The 19,136-nt window shown below is 47.4% G+C and overlaps 1 protein-coding gene across 1 annotated transcript; it reads right to left on the reverse strand.

Moving 5' to 3' along the window:
• Positions 1-5,801: 5,801 nt before the first annotated feature.
• LOC141133327 (uncharacterized) lies at positions 5,802-16,557 on the reverse strand. The gene is made up of 2 exons (XM_073622633.1): positions 15,432-16,557; positions 5,802-7,853 (listed from the first exon to the last, which is right to left on the reverse strand). Exons 1-2 carry the CDS (start codon positions 16,359-16,361, stop codon positions 6,186-6,188), a joined length of 2,598 nt encoding a protein of 865 aa, XP_073478734.1. The 5' UTR covers positions 16,362-16,557; the 3' UTR covers positions 5,802-6,185.
• Between the last annotated feature and the right edge of the window lie 2,579 nt (positions 16,558-19,136).

Here is a 19,136-nt window from a genome sequence, read left to right on the forward strand (position 1 = left end):
TCCATCTGGCCCCTGGCGTCCTCCTTGGATGTCCCCACATGGATGTACCCTGTTTGGCACCGAGAGATGGCGTCTAGCCGCAACAACGGCCGCGACGCCATCTCTCAGAACATTGTCAAACAGCAGGCCAGGGCGTAAAAGCATCGCCATGTGTGCGGCGTCTTTCCGACACACAGGCGCATCCGAGTGACGTGGCCCGAATCTCCGAGAGAGGGACACGACCATGTCGTCACGGTGTGGGATGCGGCCACGTCATCCAAAGGACAAACGAGGCCGCCTCCCACCTGAGGTTGAAAAAAACCCAGAAGTGGCCGCACGCAGCGTGCAAGTCTACATGCCAGACAAATATCTGGCAGAGAACGCACATGAGTACACTGCAGACGGTGGACAAGGCCCAATGGAAGGAAAACACCCCCAGAAAAAATAAAAGAGGGATGCTGTGACCCAGGGGTAAAACATCTAGGGAAATCAAAGGGTTAAATGTGTGCCTAGCCAGTGTTTGTGTGTACTGTGTGTGCTGTTTTTAATAGGGGAAGAGATAAATTGTATTCCCTGCTTTGCAGAGACACAAAATCCACTCCTTCTCCCCTGTCAGAACAGAGATCAGCCTTGTTTACATAGGCAGATCTCCATTCTGTGTTACACATGATCGGTGGGTGCCGGCAGACATCCAGTGCTTGGCACCCGCAGATCAGCTTCTGTTGTGATTAATCACAGAAGTGGCCCACCGGCAGCACGGGCACTGCCTAGGCGGAAGTGCAGAATCACGTGTATAGATATATATATCTATACACTATGTTACCAAAAGTATTGACACACCTGCATTGACAGGCCCATGGCATCCCAGTCTTAGTCCGTAGGGTCCAATATTGAGTTGGCCCATCCTTTGCCGCTATAACAGCTACAACTCTTCTGGGAAGGCTGTGCACAAGGTTTAAGAGTGTATCTATGGGAATGTTTGATCATTCTTCCATAAACCCATTTGTGAGGTTAGGCACTGATGTAGACGAGAAAGCCTAGCTCGCAGCCTCCACTCTAATTTATCCCAAAGGTATTCTATGAGGTTGAGGTCAGGACTCTGTGCGGGACAGTCAAGTTCCTCCACTCCAAACTCGCTCGTCCGTGTCTTTATGGACCTTGCTTTGTGCACTGGTGCGCAGTCATGTTGAAACAGGAAGGGGCCATCCCCAAACTGTTCCCACAAAGTTGGGAGCAGGAAATTGTCCAAAATGTCTTGGTATGCTGACGCCTTAAGAGGTCCTCTCTTTGGAACTAAGGGGCCAACCCAACCCCTGAAAAACAACCCCACACCATAATCCCCCCCCCCCCCCCATCAAATGATTTGGACCAGTGCACAAAGCAAGGTCCATAAAGACATGGATGAGCGAGTTTGGGGAGGAGGAACTTGACTGGCCTGCACAGAGTCCTGACCTCAACCCCATAGAACACCTTTGGGATGAATTAGAGTGGAGACTGCGAGCCAGGCCTTCTTGTCCAACATCAGTGCCTGCCCTCACAAATGCTCTTCTAGAAGAATGGTCAAACATTCCCATAGACACACTCCTAAACCTTGTGGACAGCCTTCCCAGAAGAGTTGAAGCTGTTATAGCTGCAAAGAGTGGGCCAACTCAATATTGGACCCTACGGACTAGGGATGTCATTAAAGTTCATGTGTATGTAAAGGCAGGTGTCCCAATACGTTTGGTAATATAATGTATATTATTACATATTACAACACACATTGTAGCAAAGTGTCATTTCTTCAGTGCTGTCACATGAAAAGATAGAATAAAATATTTACAAAAATGTGAGGGGTGTACTCACTTTTGTCAGATACTGTATACATGTAGTGCCCATGTATCTCTCTCCAAAGTGCCATTGCTTTCTGCTGCTCCGTTCTTCTGTTATCATCAGAGTCACTTCTGACAAGTTCTCAGACATAGGTGATAACAGTAGCTGAAAATTAGTGTAGGGGAGTGAGCTTAGAGGTAGATAAGCAGAGAGTTTGTCTATTCACAGCACAGCTCTGCATGTTCCTTCATTCCTCTGTCTGTGGATTGGGGGGATGTGTGCCTTTCCTCCAATCAGCTCTCAGACAGTGTAAATCCAGACTCCACACCCACTGCTCAATGAGGAAACAAGATTTCTAACACGATCTGCACAAAGAGCGTAGAAAGGGTAAGACAGCAGATATACATGTAAAACTTATATAGGAGGATTTTTTTAATCTGTGTATCATCTGAGGCTGTTCACTTCACTGGGTATATGTGAGGGTTTACATCCACTTTATGGTAGAAGCTAAACTCGTCAGCTTTAGTCCCTGACCCCTCAGTACTACTAATAAGCATGACAAGAAGACACATAAGAAGCCAGGGGCTGACTTATCACCAGCCTCCACTAACAGCTAAAATATCACTTCAAGGTCTTGTCTCCACTGACTTTACATATTCATCGCTTGCAAACACTTTGAAAACGTGGCTCACAATTTTTAAGCATTTGCAGGCTGTTTTTGAACATATTGACCACCCGTGGGTTGGGAAGTTGGAAGGTTGCTGCTCTTAATGCATTGCCACAGTTGTACAAAGCGGTTTTTGGGGCATTCCAGGGGTGGAAAGAAACATCCAAAAACCACCCTGTTTTCCACCAGTGGAGACAAGCCCTCAGTGGACTAAAACATTTTGATACGCCTCTCAACTTTTGTAAAGTTTTTACATTATTGTTAAAAACTGAACTCCAGCTGCCCCCACACCACACAGTTTTATTTTTAGAAATAATTTATATACTGTATATACCCTTAATCTTACAGTCTTCTTGGTCCAATGATGTCAAAGATCCTTCCTTTTGGATTGATGTGCACCCCAAAAAGGCACATCTTTAACAGCTTGGGCTCACAGGAATTAACAATGTTGACTGTCATTTAACCCAGATAATTAAGCACGTCTAGTGTTGGAAAGGAAATACTGCAGGGGACAGCTCCAGATTAAAGGCGAGGATTGCAGCAAAAGCTGCTTTTTTGTATGCTTCTGGGTATCCTATTATTATAAAATAAAAATACAGGAAGTAAAATGGAGCTTATGTTTCCCCTTAGTTTTAGCCTCACATGCTGATTAGTGTGAAAGCTATCAGTGTAGAGGGTTTAATGCTGAACTCCCTTATCGTTAGTCTTGTCAGTCTCCTCACATATACTGAAACTGCTTACTCTGACTCCACCGCACACTGTGAGCTTTTCAAAGTGGGCTCCATTCACAGAACCAGATTGCATGCGGTATGTACTGTAGGTGTCCAGACACATTTTCCCTAAACACATGCAATTCTGAAACGGTCAGTTCACTATACCATTCTGCAGTATTTACCACAACACTGAAAACGCTCGGTAAATAAGGTAAGAAAATAATTAAATGCATGCAGTAATTAAGTTGTGATCGAGGCATGCGGTATTTATGGAACGAGTACTAGTTGTTAAGGAGTGGACTGCCGCCGGCGTCCTTAACAACCAGTAAACAATGGTTGTTAAGGGGTGGGCAGCCGTCACGTAACAACCGATGAGTCATCAGCTATTAGTGGGGTTCCCTGCTAACAACTGAAAGTAAAGAAAAAAAAGAATTGCTGGCAATGAAAAAAACGGCATGGGACCCCTCCCCCAATCCATACCAGGCCCTTCAGATCTGGTACGGATTTTGAGGGCAACCTCCATGCCAAAATTTTTTCAAAAATGGCGCGCCCCCCACCAAATCCATACCAGACCCTTATCCGAGCATGCAGCCCGGCAGGTCAGGAAAGGGGGAGGGACGAGCGAGCAGAATGCTGGGATGGTAAGGTCACAAGGGGGTGGTGCCACCCAGTGATGTCACCGGGTGGCTCCACCCCTTAGTTATTAAAGAACGGTCATACGGTGGGAGCCTTTGTTGTGAGCTGAGTTTTTCTTTTTTTTTTTTTTAAATCTGCAGGCATCATGATTGACGACGTATCCAGGGGACAGTTTTGTTTTTTTAATAAAGGACTTGTCAAAAACTGCCTCCTGTCTTTTTTTTACACAACTCTTTTGTGGTGAATGAGCAGGTGTACTATGTGGTGGGGCAGGATCTGGGGGCCCTTCCAGATTCGGATGGTCCTTGTCCCCATGTTGAGGGCAGGTGGCCTGGTATGGTTCAGGAGTAGGGGGGGGGCTCGTTCCCCCACCCCCTTGCCTGACCTGCCAGGCTACATGCTCGGGTAAGAATGTGGTATGGATTTTGGGGGGACCCCATGCCGCTTTTTCTTTTTTTCAATTTTGGCATGGAGGTTCCCCTCAAAATGCATACCAGACCCAAAGGGCCAGGTTTGGATTGGAGGAACGACCCTCGGCCATTGTGTTTTTGTTAATTTTTCATTTCCGGCAATTTTTTTTTTTTTTACATTCAGCTGTCAGCGATGACAGATCGGTTGGTAAGGCCGCCCACTCCTTAACACCAAAAAACACACTTGGGCTTATTTTCAGAGGATGTCTTATTTACTTACGGTATATACAATAATCTACATTTATTCAAATACAGTCATGTCAGTTGTAACACCCCCCAAAAAAGAAAAAAAAAAATATTCTGAAAACATGATAGACCGTACAGTGCTTGCGCTGTGTCATTTACCCCTCTCTATGTTCTAAAAATCCTGGTAAAAAAAACAATAAAATGTTTTTTAAAAAAAGTTCTTGTGTCTTCTCTCCCCGTCAGCTCAGGAGTCAGCATTATGACATTCTGTAATCCCAAAAATAAACCTTGGTTAAAGTCACTGTAAAATTATAACCGTTTTACAAAATAGATTACATATGTGCAGTGTGCCTCCTTTTGTAACTTTATTGTGGAAAATAACTTAATTACAGCGCCACTGGGTGCTCATGTGACCCCCTGGAGCTCTTCTTCCCCGCTCCGAGCACTGCAGAGGGAGGGGCCTTTGACATCAGCTGGAAGAAGCTCTCCGGCGGGTCACGTGGGCGCCCAGCAGCGCTGTAAAGAAGGTATTTTCCACAATAAAGTTACACAAGGAGACACACTGCACTATAATCCTTTTACAAAACTGATTACATGTTTTTACGACTTTAACTAGGGCTTATTTCCGGGGAAAGGCATATATTACAGCCATCCTCAAAAATAACGCTAGGTCTTATTTTCGGGGAAACAGGGTAGGAACTCCTCTAGACTGACATTCACCCATCTACACATTTTGATCTTTGCATAACTTCTCCCAAGAGCCATCCGACTGTGTATAATGACTGAGGGCTCTTAAAGTGGAGTTACATCCAAAAATGAAACTTCCGCTTTAAGGACTCCTAACCCCCGACATGTCACATTTTGTTTTGGGGCGAGGGAGTGGGTACCTAGTTTTGACGGGTACCCAGCTCCCACTTTTGCTTGCGCCACCTAGGCGACCCCCCCCCCTTGCAATCTTCTGGGACATGTCACAGGTCCCAGAAGATTCTCACCCAATCAGGACGTGCAGCGCGACTTGCACATGCGCACCCAGCCGTAAAGCCTCGAGCTGTCACAGCCGGGTGCCCACACTAGTGATGCCGTTGCCTGGGAGAGAACCGAGGCTTCGGGCGACCGCATCGCTGGACCGTGTGACAGGTAAGTGTGTGTTTATTAAAAGTCAGCAGCTACACTTTTTGTAGCTGCTGACTTTTAATAAAACAGAAAAACCTAGTAGAACTCCGCTTTAAGAGAAGTAGTGAGGGAAGGTGTTGTTATGTTTTCAGGAAGCTATATACTGTGGCCTGACACCCCTCCCACCAGCCATGATCTGCCTGCATTGCACAGAGATGCAAAAAGTTCCAGTGATGGTAGTACTGAAAATGGAAGTTTATTCAAAATTGTGGATGATCAGGTTGATGAGATGAGGAAAAGAAGAAACCAGGGAAGGCAAAATAAAAGCTGATTAAACTTCAGTTTTAATTATTTGGAAGTACTTAATTAAGAAAAAAATTATCTGTACTTGTACAGAAATAATTTTTCGTCATTTTTTTTTGTGTCTGATATTTTGTTTTTTTTTTTTTTTTTTTTGTGAATAAAAATAAGTCTTTTACTTGTCCCTTAAAACAGACAATAAAACATAGAAATAAAAAAAATCCCTAAGTTATAGAAATTAGGACCACAAACATATCGTTCAGAGTCCACGGTTTATGTTTCCTGGAAAATCTTCTATTTGTAATGTATTTAGTTATAAGGATTACTTTCTGTGTATTCACTGAGAATTGCTGAAACCGTAAACAAATCTTTTCCTCGAATCTTTTTCAAGAGATCTGCTGACAGATTTGGTATCCCTGTATCTGTAGAGCCACGTTCATCGGGATAGCGATCCCCCCAGTCTGTGTTTCGTGTTTTTGCAAAATCACTGTCCAGTTTAGCGCGCTTACCATAAGGCATGTCGCGCTCCCTTTCTGCCCATGCGGGATCATCGAATGACCTTGAACTAAGTCCGCCGTAATTAGGCCTGGCTTCATGTGATCTATAGTCTGGTCTTAAGTCACGCTCATAACTGATATCTTGCAACCTTTCATTTTCTAATCTTTGAATGTCGGGAGGCAGAGAGACCCTAGAAAAGGGCGCTTGTTCTGCCCTATCATACGCTCGATTTGCACCTTTTTTAGGAATATTGCTAAAAGAGGGCTCATCCCAGTCTCTATTGTACACACCGGATTTGCTACTCACATCTGCAAACAAATTACGTTTAGATTCATTTGACCTATAGACTGTAGATTTGTCAGCGTCATCAACCTGCCTTTTATTAGCACTCTTATATTTTCCTGCCATCGGTCTCTCAAAGCCAAACCCTTCGTTGCTTCTGGATGTGGGAACAAACCCCGGCTGTCGTTCCATATACGGGGGCCGATGAGCAGTCTGCTCCATTATCACCGCTGAAGAATTGGCTGTCTCAATACATTCTCGGTTTTGAAGGTTCTGGTTTTCGAGCAAAGATGCATTCACGTTCGGCTTTCTGCTTTGAATTAATTCCACCATTTGCATTAGTAAATTCTGATCTGCCTGTGCATTTTCCACAAGGGGTGCATTTTGTGCCACAGAGGCCATTGGCATTGATAAATTTGGACTGAACTGAGGCACAGCTGCAGGATTTTTAGATGCCGATCTATTTAACTGCTGATACGGAGAAACATTTTCCATACTTGCCGGACCCTGTGTCAAAGGGCCAGCTTGCATTACCTGGTTGGCTGGTGCATTTTCTAGATTTGCGTTATCTAGCAAAAATGTTTGTAACATCAGTATTTCTGAATCCATCTTTGAACTGGCTGTTGTTGTGGGACTCTCTGGAAGCAAATCAAGCAATGCTATTAATTGCTTAAAAAACTCGATATCCTCATCGGTTTCCTCAATCTCTAAATCTGAGTTAGCTTGTGCTAAGGGCATTTGAGGATTACGGTTTGATTGGAGAATTGGGGCTCCTTGTAGCTTTTGTGGAAAAGCAGCATTGGATCGCAAGAATCCTTTCCTATCATTTGGGTGATAAGGACGACCTAGGGTATGGAGACTGATATTTCCTAATTCTAACAGTGGGAATATATTCTGCTCTGCCAACCGTGCTTTAATAGCATTCTTCACGAATGTCGTGGCTACATTTTGTGCCCTGGCCACTTTCAAAGGGAAAAGAGCCTGTTCTTTTAACTTGTCCGTGTGAAACTTCACTACAGATGTCACCTTCTGTAGGAGCCTTGTGACAGTCGCTGCTTCATCGTCATCACCAATCACAAATGAGTCCAGAATTTTCAGAACTTGCTTCATTTTTTTTTGTCTTTCTCCTTCAGTATCCCACCTTGTTTTTCGCTTGGATTTTTTAGCTTCTGTTGACTTCACATTCATCATTGGTACCTGTAATGTAGATAAGAAACATTCATTTTTTTTGTGAAAATCAACCTAAAAAAAAAATAAAATTTATAGCTGGATCCATCTATCTCTCGCTCTACATGAATATGAATTAATATGTGTATGTGAATGGTGCTGCACGGTTGTAAAACTATAATAAAACCTGTGTGTCACAAGTAGTAGTACTAAAACTGTGCACAAGATGGCAGTAAAACCAAAACGTCAAATACAAAAAAAAAAAAAAAACAAAAACCTTCAAGGTGAAACTGTGAAAAAAGGTAACCAATGCAAAGATAACTCTTGTGCAACAAAAAGAACAGTGATAAATCAATCAGTGCTCAGAAAATAAACATTAACATGTCAATGCATGTAGTGAAATTATAAAGTCTCTGGAATAATCCTGAGATAAGGAGTGAAAGATGGTGCTCCAATTATAACCGTCCAAACTGTGAAGAAAGTGCTCTGTGTCTCTTTATTCCATGCAGTGACACCTCTATGTGAACCGGCCTCTCACCTTACTGCGTAAGGTAAGAGCATGGGAGAACAGCCAAAAATTCAGATATCCTCCTGTAGGTCCTTGCATAGATAGCTGGTGGCTTCTATAACCTTTGGGGGTCCTCCTCCCATTAATCCAAGAATTGGTATTTGGTGGTGGATGGTGGCTCCTCTGTACTGAACTTCCACACTCACCCTGAAAGGGATGCAAAGGGCAGAAGGGGAATGCCCAAATAGTGTAGTAGGCAAGATGAGACACATAACATCCACGAGCGCCGAGCTCGTCTCCTGCGTCACTTCCGGTGTGCCTGTCAGCCAATCCCAATGCGCATCGTCACCTGACTTTATCAGGGGATCATCATGTGACTTCATTAGGGGATCACCCGATGAAGACGCGTGACGATGTGCGTTGGGATTGGCTGACAGGCCCCCCCGGAAGTGACACGAGAGAAGAGCTTAGCGCTCGTGGATGTTGTACTGTGTCTCATCTTGCTTAATGTGAGTGTTACCTTGTGTTGGTATTAATAATACATTTTTATACTACACCATTTGGGTATTCCCCTTCTTCCCTTTGCATAGCTTTCAGGGCGAGTGTGGAAGTGCAGTACAGAGGAGCCACCATCCACGAACTAATATAGATTCTTAGATTAACGGGAGGAGGACCCCCAAAGGTTATAGAAGCCACCAGCGATCTATGCAAGGACCTACAGGGGATATCTGAATTTTTGGTTGTTCTCCCATGCTGTTACCTTACAGCAGTAAGGTGAGAGGCCTCTTCACATAGAGGTGTCACTGCATGGAATGAAGAGACACCGGTCAATTTTTCATAGTTTGGACGGTTAAGATTGGAGCTCCATCTTTCACTCCTCAGCTCAGGATTATTCTAGAGACTTTATAATAGTTTCAAAACATGCATTGACATGTGAATGTTTATTTTATGAGCACGGATTGATTTATCACTGATTGATTTATCACTGTTCCTTTTGTTGCACAAGATTTACAGTATCTCACAAAAGTGAGTACACCCCTCACATTTTTGAAAATATTTTATTATATCTTTTCATGTGACAACACTGAAGAAATGATACTTTACTACAATGTAAAGTAGTGAGTGTACAGCTTGTACAACAGTGTAAATTTGCTTCCCCCTCAAAATAACTCAACACACAGCCATTAATATCTAAACCGCTGGCAACAAAAGTGAGTACACCCCTAAGTAAAAATGTCCAAATTGGGCCCAATTAGCTATTTTCCCTCCCCGGTGTCATGTGACTTGTTAGTGTTACAAGGTCTCAGGTGTGAAATTTGATGTGATCACTCTCTCATACTGGTCACTGGAAGTTCAACATGGCACCTCATGGCACAGAACTCTTAGGATCTGAAAAAAATAAAATTGTTGCTCTACATAATGATGGCCTAGACTATAAGCAGATTGCCAAGACCCTGAAACTGAGCTGCAGCACAGTGGCCAAGACCATACAGCGGTTCAACAGGACAGGTTCTACTCAGAAAAGGCCTTACCATGGCTGACCAAAGAAGTTGAGTGCACGTGCTCAGTGTCATATCCAGAGGTTGTCTTTGGGAAATAGACATATGAGTGCTGCCAGCATTGCTGCAGAGGTTGAAGTGGTGGGGTATCAGCCTGTCAGTGCTCAGACCATACGCTGCACACTGCATCAAATTGGTCTGCATGGCTGTCGTCCCAGAAGGAAGCCTCTTCTAAAGATGATGAGCAAGAAAGCCCGCAAACAGTTTGCTGAAGACAAGCAGACTAAGGACATGGATTACTGGAACCATGTCCTGTGGTCTGATGAGACCAAGATAAACTTATTTGGTTCAGATGGTGTCAAATGTGTGTGGCGGCAACCAGATGAGGAGTACAAAGACAAGTGTGTCTTGCCTACAATCAAGCATGGTGGTGGGAGTGTCATGGTCTGGGGCTGCATGAGTGCTGCCGCCACTGGGGAGCTACAGTTCATTGAGGGAACCATGAATGCCAACATGTACTGTTTGCAGAGCTGAAGGAGAGCATGAACCCCTCCCTTCAAAAACTGGGCCGCAGGGCAGTATTCCAACATGATAATAACCCCAAACACACCTCCAAGACAACCACTGCCTTGCTAAAGAAGCTGAGACTAAAGGTGATGGACTGGCCAAGCATGTCTCCAGACCTAAAAGCTATTGAGCATCTGTGGGGCATCCTCAAACGGAAGGTGGAACAGCGCAAGGTCTCTAACATCCACCAGCTCTGTGATGTCGTCAAGGAGGAGTGGAAGAGGACTGCAGTGGCAACCTGTGAAGCTCTGGTGAACTCCATGCCCAAGAGGGTTAAGGCAGTGCTGGAAAATAATGGTGGCCACACAAAATATTGACACTTTGGGTCCAATTTGCACATTTTCACTTAGGGGTGTACTCACTTTTGTTGCCAGCGATTTAGACATTAATGGCTGTGTGTTGAGTTATTTTGAGGGGACAGCAAATTTACACTGTTATACAAGCTGTACACTCACTACTTTACATTGTAGCAAAGTGTCATTTCTTCAGTGTTGTCACATGAAAAGATATAATACAATATTTACAAAAATGTGAGGGGTGTACTCTTGTGAGATACTGTATATTTGCATTGGATACCTTTTTTCAGTTACACCTTGGAAGGTTTTTTTTGTATTTGACATTTTGGTTTTACTGCCATCTTGTGCACAGTTTTAGTACTACTACTTGTGTCACACGGGTTTTATTATAGTTTTACAACAGCGCAGCACCATTCACATAAACATATTACTTTGGTCATGGATTCACCCATCGGTGTTTGCCACAGTTGTTTTGTTCTATATACATTTCTTTTCACCTTCAGTGATAGCGCGGGAGTATTCCTTTATTATAATACTAATTAATAGGCAGTGTGCAAATACATCACTTGCCACCCGCCATATAGCAAAAATGACATTGGAAAAGTGGTTTAGTTATCCTTATCAGATGTCATATGACGTGATCAGGATAACGAGCCGGCGTGCAGCACGGCGTGTCAGTCTGACACACCGCAACTCCGATCTAGGTAAAGGGTCTGACGGAGACTCCTTACCTTGTGATCAGCTTTGTCCAATCACAGCTGATCACGGTGTAAACAGGAAAAGCCGTGCATGGATGAGTGAGTTTGGGGTGGAGGAACTTGACTGGCCTGCATCTCAACTCAATAGAACACCTTTGGGATGAATTAGAGCAGAGACTACGAGCCAGGCCTTCTCGTCCAACATCAGTACCTGACCTCACAAATGCACTTCTGGAACAATGGTCAAACATTCCCATTGACACACTCCTAAACCTTGTGGACAGTCTTCCCAGAAGAGTTGAAGCTGTTGTAGCTGCAAAGGGTGGGCCAACTCAATATTGAACCCTATGGACTAAGACTGGGATGTCATTAAAGTTCATGTGCGTGTAAAGGCAGGCGTCCCAATACTTTCGGTAATCAATGTATATTATTTAAAATTCTATACCACTGAAGTGTGAAATAGCTAGAGCTTAGAAAAACTATTTTATGTAATTTATTCTATTTTTACTTGGCTTGGGTTAAATATAATTTCTTTGAGTGAGTCTCTTTTTTTAATATTGGATTTGAACCCTTTTACTCCGTTGCATTCCGGCACTCTGCTGCTCTGTGGTATCCAACAGCTGGAGGACCCAGCCCAGCAAATTGACTTCGCAGAGGGCTAGTGGGCCAACCATGAGATATAGGGCTGTATATATCACTAGAGGGGGACTAGAAGGACATAAGAACTGCAGGGACAGCGCTATAATCTCTGCTTGGTGAACCCCATAAAGGAATAAATAAAAGGCAAAGCTTTTTATTTGAGATTAGTGGTGAGGAGTTAGAACCACCGTCAAGTTTTTGTTTTGGTTTTTATTGCGGTCTATGACCTCCTTATGGAGATTCACTCTAATTGCCCTGATCACCAGGAATAAAAGCGAGGGTGAATTGACTTGACAGCAGAATAGGAATATAGAACTCTTCCAAAGGGGACACTTTTCTGTGACAATTAGGGGGGGGGGGGGGAGAATTTCCTTCACATTGGTAAAATATCCTCACTTCCTGCTGAGACTTTTCATCACTTCTTGTACTGTAGACACAGTAATGTGACACAGATGCCATAAAAAATAAAAAACAGGGATGCACCAAAATGTCGGCAGCCGAAAATTGTGCTTTTGGCATGTTGCCGAAAGAAAAAAAAAAAAAAGCAGATAATTTTGCCGATAATCGCGCATGCACCATAGCGGTGGCTGCGGCGCCGGGTGCCGCCCATAGCGGAGTGTCATCCTGGTCACGGTCCGGTCTTTCCCTCCTCCCATTGCAGAGCCGTGATCTCCGTATGTCACAAAGCTGAATTTCCCGGGCTGTAGTAACAATGTCCCGCCTCCTGTGATAGACGACACACTGATCCAATGGCGGGACATTGTTACTGCGGCCCGGGAAATTCAGCTTTGTGACACACGGAGATGGGCACTGGCCAGGCTGCATCTGACGGGCACTGGTGAGGCAGAATCTGACGGGCACTGGTGAGGCAGAATCTGACGGGCACTGGTGAGGCAGCATCGATCTCTTGTATCATGTCTGCAGTCTCTGACCATCTCCTGTATCATGTCTGCTAGAGGTGCATCGAACAAAAATTTTGCTAATACTATTAGCAGTGTGTTTAAGTGAGAGATTGCAGACATGATACAAGAGATGGTTAGAGACTGCAGACTGCATTTTTCTGGAGCTTTTCTTGCACTAAAGGTGCCAAGAATTGCCAACAATAAATTCAAATGAATTTAAAATGGATGATATCAATTAAAAAATCAAATATAATACAATTATATATAAAAAAAAAAAAAAAATTATAATATATATATATATATATATATATATATATATATATATATATATATATATATATATATATATATATATATATATATATATATATTTTTTTTTTTAAACTGTCATTTTCCGTTTTCAGCCTAGTACATCCTTCATTTTCGGTCTCGGCACCAAAATTTCTATTCGGTGCACCCCTAAATAAAACCCGACAGTGGTTTTAACCCTCCACTACTTTACCCAAAATTAGGAAAAGTGTGCTTGTTCTAGATTGAGCAAGGCAGGGGATGGGAGGAGTGTGCATGGTAGCAGGTGTGGTGGTCAGAATAGGTGGGTTAGAGTGTAAGCCCCATGGTGAAAGGTAATGGAGGTCAGCTGTGGTTGTGACACGGGGAGCGAAGGTGTCAGGCCCCATAGAGCTGGGGTGAGAGCACAGAGGGGGTGTGCAGCCATGGAGGTAAGAGGAGGGCAAGTAGGGCTGGGGTCGGGGTGTGTGCAGCACATACAGGGTTGAGACCAGGGGTGGGGGAGAGCAAGAGCAGGGGCAAAGGGCATGCAGGTGTTTGTGGAGGGTAGTGGCTGGGTGTGGTTGGGTGTGCAGGCTTGGTGTTGAGTGCAGGAAAGAGGGAGGTGTGTAGGTGTGGGGGTAAGTCCAGGTGGCAGCGGAATGTGCAGACATGGTGTGAGTGCAGCTAAGAGGTTTGTAGGTGAGTGCAGGAAGGAGGGAGGTGTGTAGGTGTGGTGGTGAGTGAGGGAAGGAGAGGGGGGTGTATAGATGAGTGCAGGAAGAAGGAGGGAGGTGTGTAGGTGTGGTGGTGAGTGGAGGGAGGTGTGGTGGTGAGTGGAGGGAGGAGGGAGGTGTGGTGGTGAGTGGAGGGAGGAGGGAGGTGTGGTGGTGAGTGGAGGGAGGAGGGAGGAGTGGTGGTGAGTGGAGGGAGGAGGGAGGAGTGGTGGTGAGTGGAGGAAGGTGTGGTGGTGAGTGGAGGAAGGTGTGGTGGTGAGTGGAGGAAGGTGTGGTGGTGAGTGGAGGAAGGTGTGGTGGTGAGTGGAGGAAGGTGTGGTGGTGAGTGGAGGAAGGTCTGGTGGTGAGTGGAGGAAGGTCTGGTGGTGAGTGGAGGAAGGAGGGAGGTGTGGCGGTAAGTGCAGGAAGAAGGAGGGAGGTGTGGCGGTAAGTGCAGGAAGAAGGAGGGAGGTGTGGCGGTAAGTGCAGGAAGAAGGAGGGAGGTGTGGCGGTAAGTGCAGGAAGAAGGAGGGAGGTGTGGCGGTAAGTGCAGGAAGAAGGAGGGAGGTGTGGCGGTAAGTGCAGGAAGAAGGAGGGAGGTGTGGCTGTGAGTGCAGGAAGAAGGAGGGAGGTGTGGCTGTGAGTGCAAGAAGAAGGAGGGAGGTGTGGCTGTGAGTGCAGGAAGAAGGAGGGAGGTGTGGCTGTGAGTGCAGGAAGAAGGAGGGAGGTGTGGCTGTGAGTGCAGGAAGGAGGGAGGTGTGGTGGTGAGTGCAGGAAGGAGGGAGGGAGGTGTGTAGGTGTGGTGGTGAGTGCAGGAAAGAGGGAGGGAGGTGTGTAGGTGAGTGCAGGAAAGAGGGAGGGAGGTGTGTAGGTGAGTGCAGGAAAGAGGGAGGGAGGTGTGTAGGTGTGGTGGTGAGTGCAGGAAAGAGGGAGGGAGGTGTGTAGGTGTGGTGGTGAGTGCAGGGAAGAGGGAGGGAGGTGTGTAGGTGTGGTGGTGAGTGCAGGAAAGAGGGAGGGAGGTGTGTAGGTGTGGTGGTGAGTGCAGGAAAGAGGGAGGGAGGTGTGTAGGTGTGGTGGTGAGTGCAGGAAAGAGGGAGGGGGGTGTGTAGGTGTGGTGGTGAGTGCAGGAAAGAGGGAGGGGGGTGTGTAGGTGTGGTGGTGAGTGCAGGAAAGAGGGAGGGGGGTGTGTAGGTGTGGTGGTGAGTGCAGGAAAGAGGGAGGGGGGTGTGTAGGTGTGGTGGTGAGTGCAGGAAAGAGGGAGGGAGGTGTGTAGGTGTGGTGGTGAGTGTAGGCCGGAGAGGGACTCGGTGGTCAGTGCAGGTGGTAAGCGCAGGCTGGATGAGGGCTGTAGGATGTACATGTGGGAGAGGGCTGTGGCAGTGAGAACAGGTGAAAAGGGGGCACGCTGGGGGTGTGGTGAGAAGTTTTGGTATCAGATATACTTTGACAGAAGACCCCTGGATTGGGGACCCCCCCCCCCCCCCCCTTATCTGTGTGTGCGCTGTGTTCATAGTACCATTCTAACGACGGGATCGCTCTTGTACATCTTGATGCCATCTTCTTCCTCGATCTCCACGGCCATCCTCCTCATGAACAGCGCCCGGTCCTCCTTGCAGCTGAAAAGCGCCTTCAGAACAAACGGGTACTCTTTGGCCACAAACATCTTGCGATGTTTAAACCCGCACAAATGGTCCAACATGGGGACCACGCCGCTGTCCATCTCGCAGAGCTCACAGAAATACTTGATTTCCACTCTAGCCTCTCGGATTTGGACCCGGTACTCCAGGATGTACTCCAGTCCGATGATTGGCTCCCGCTCCTTTATGGGCAGGTAGTCCTTCAGGAGGTAGACGGATCTTCGGATGTGCTCCGGGACCACTCCCTGGACGAGGTTCTGCGGAGGATCCGGCTTTTTTGGGACGTTGCTCGGCGCAGGCTCTGGTTTTTTCTGCTTTTCTTGATCATTGCTTGGTGCGGGCTCGGGTATTTGGGGTTTTTCCGGCACACCGGGTTTTCGGCTTGGCATGGTCTCGGCTTTTCGGTCCTTTTCCCGATCGTTGCTAGACGTGGTCTCACGTTTTCGGTTCCTCTCTCGATCATTGCTCAACACGGTGTCAGGCCTTCGGTTCCTCTCTCGATCACCGATCACCGCGGTGTCGGGTCTTCGGTTCCTCTCCCGATCGTTCCTCATGGAGCGATCGGGATCTCTGTCCTTCCATGTTCTATCCCGAGTCCTCCGGTCATCCTGGTCCCGTCTGTTCTGATCGGCCCTCTGGAAAGGTCTTCTGGGGTTCTCCATAGAGGGAGGGGTGAAGTCACAGTCAGGACCCCTCCTGTCTCTCGGTACGTACGGATTTCTCCTGGGTGGGGAAAGGGGATCCCTCCTGGCCGCTCTTCTGTCAGCTGAACCTCGGAGAGGAGGAGGAGAGCCATCCCGCCAGCTCATAATTCTCCCAGCCCGATGTCTGAGCTCCTAGGAACCTTCTCACCAGCTTCCCTCACTCACCAATGGGGCCAATCTCACACCAAGGCGCCAACAAACCGATGCTTTAAAAACCGGTGGGTCACACGGCACCGTAACTATGGCGGCCCCAAAGGGCTTCTGGGGAAAAAAAGATGGCTGCTCTTAGGCACATGCGCAGTGAGCGGTTTTACTGGGATTTCCGCTATAGGCTCCGCCCTCCCTCGCTTCATGTCAGGTCCCGGTAAGGAGGAGGAGAAAAGAGGGGGATGTCTAACCGGTTTTTCGCTGCCATAGGCTGGCCGGCTATATTGAGGCGGGACCAGCTCTAGGGGGTGGAGCAACGGAAGGAAGGTCAAGATTGGCATGAGCGGAAGCGCCTTAGTACTGGCTAGTCTCCTCCCTTGTGTCCGCCCCTCCAGCATTCTGCTCCACCCCTCGTTTCCCATCTTATTTCCTTCACTCCTCCCACATCGTAGCAGCTGACCTATCCCACTGTGTCCGCCGAGCCTCACTTCATCCTATGTCTGTGTATTCAGCACCTCTCCCCACCGCCCGCATCCTACTGCTGTGTCACCATGCCTGCACCCCCATAGATTATACGGGTATATGGGGGGGGGGTATAGCCATTGTGACATATATCCCATGTCACCATGCCTGCACCCCCATATACCCCATGTCACCATGTCTGCACCCCCCCCTCATATACCCCATGTCTGCACCCCAATGTCACCATGCCCCCCCACCATATACCCCATGTCACCATGTCTGCACCCCCCCCCTCATATACCCCATGTCTGCACCCCAATGTCACCATGCCCCCCCACCATATACCCCATGTCACCATGTCTGCACCCCCATATACTTAATGTCTGCACCCCTCCCCCCATACACCCCATGTCACCATGCCTGCACCCCCATATACCCCATGTCATCATGTCCGCACCCCCACATATACCCCATGTCTGTACCCCCCCATGTCACCATGCCTGCACCCCCATATACCCCATGTCACCATGCCTGCACCCCCATATACCCCATATCACCATGCCTGCACCCCCATATAACCCATATCACCATGCCTGCACCCCCATATACCCCATGTCACCATGCCTGCACCCCCATATACCCCATGTCACCATGCCTGCACCCCCATATACCCCATGTCACCATGCCTGCACCCCCATATACCCCATATCACCATGCCTGCACCCCCATATAAACCATATCACCATGCCTGCACCCCCCATATACCCCATGTCACTATGCCTGCACCCCGATATTCCCTGTGTCTGCACCCCTATATTCCCAATGTCACCATGCCTGCACTCCTCCCCACCCAATGTCACCATACCTGCATCCCCACCACCCACCATATACGCCATGTCACCATGTCTGCACCCCCATATACTCAATGTCTGCACCCCCATATACTCAATGTCTGCACCCCTCCCCCCATACACCCCATGTCACCATGCCTGCACCCCCATATACCCCATGTCACCATGTCCGCACCCCCACATATACCCCATGTCTGCACCCCCCCCCATGTCACCATGCCTGCACCCCCATATACCCCATGTCACCATGACCGCACCTCCACATATACCCCATGTCTGCACCTCCCCATGTCACCATGCCTGCACCCCCATATAACCCATATCACCATGCCAGCACCCCCCATATACCCCATGTCACCATGCCTGCACTCCCATATACCCCATGTCACCATGCCTGCACCCCCATATACCCCATGTCACCATGCCTGCACCCCCATATAACCCATATTACCATGCCTGCACCCCCCATATACCCCATGTCACCAAGCCTGCACCCCCATATACCCCATGTCACTATGCCTGCACCCCGATATTCCCCATGTCACCATGCCTGCATCCCCAATGTCACCATTTCTGCACTCCTCCCCACCCAATGTCACCATGCCTGCACCCCCTCCACCCCCCATATACCCCATGTCACCATGCCTGTACTCCCCTTCACCCCCTTTGACCCCCTCCCACCATAACTCCCATATCTAAATCCTCTTCTTCTCCTATAATGCCCCAGGTTACACAGTACGTGTGTGATTGTCCACTCTCTTCCTGTAGAAGTGTCCCGTTCCCTCCCGTAGACGTGTCCTCTCCTCCATTGGAAATTTTCCCTCTCCCCTGGTAAATGGGTCCTCGCCTCCAATGGAAGGGCCTCTCCCCTCTTGGATATGTCCTCTTCTTTGGTGGAAGGGTCCCCTCTCCTCTGTTGAAAGGGTTGTCTCCTCTGGTGGAAGTGTCCTCTCTCCTCCGGTGGGAGGATCCCCTCTTTCAGTGAAAGTACTCTCTTCCCCTTCCACCCCCGTATGCGGCTCTTGGGGCACTATTCCTCCCATACACACCAATGATGGAGCTCAGTCCTTCCACTGACACCAATGATGGGGCCCTATTCCTTCCACGGACACCAATGATAGAGCCCTATTCTTTCCACTGACAACAATGATAAGGCACTATTCCTCCCACTGGCACAGCGATGGGGCACTATTCCCTCCAATGACACCAATGATGGGACACTAGTCCTCCCACCGACACCAGTGATGGGGCACTGAATCTCCCACTGACCCCAATGATAAGGCACCATTCCTCCCACTGGCACCAATGAAAAGAAAGAAAAAAAACGCACTATCTATAGCAAACAACCAATAAGCAGCAACTTTTCTGTGAAATATTAGCAAGGTTCCAATACAATATAACTTTATAAAATTGCCCTATT

This window comes from Aquarana catesbeiana, linkage group LG03 (genome assembly GCF_042186555.1).
Source record: "Aquarana catesbeiana isolate 2022-GZ linkage group LG03, ASM4218655v1, whole genome shotgun sequence".
Taxonomy (NCBI): Eukaryota; Metazoa; Chordata; class Amphibia; order Anura; family Ranidae; genus Aquarana; species Aquarana catesbeiana.

Excerpts from the sequence above, each read along its gene's own strand:
- LOC141133327 (XM_073622633.1), bottom strand. The coding sequence starts at position 16,361 with ATGAGCTGGCGGGATGGCTCTCCTCCTCCTCTCCGAGGTTCAGCTGAC. Across the intron at positions 7,854-15,431 it reads GCGATCCCGTCGTTAGAATG|GTACCAATGATGAATGTGAA; the intron begins GTACTATGAACA and ends TCTACATTACAG.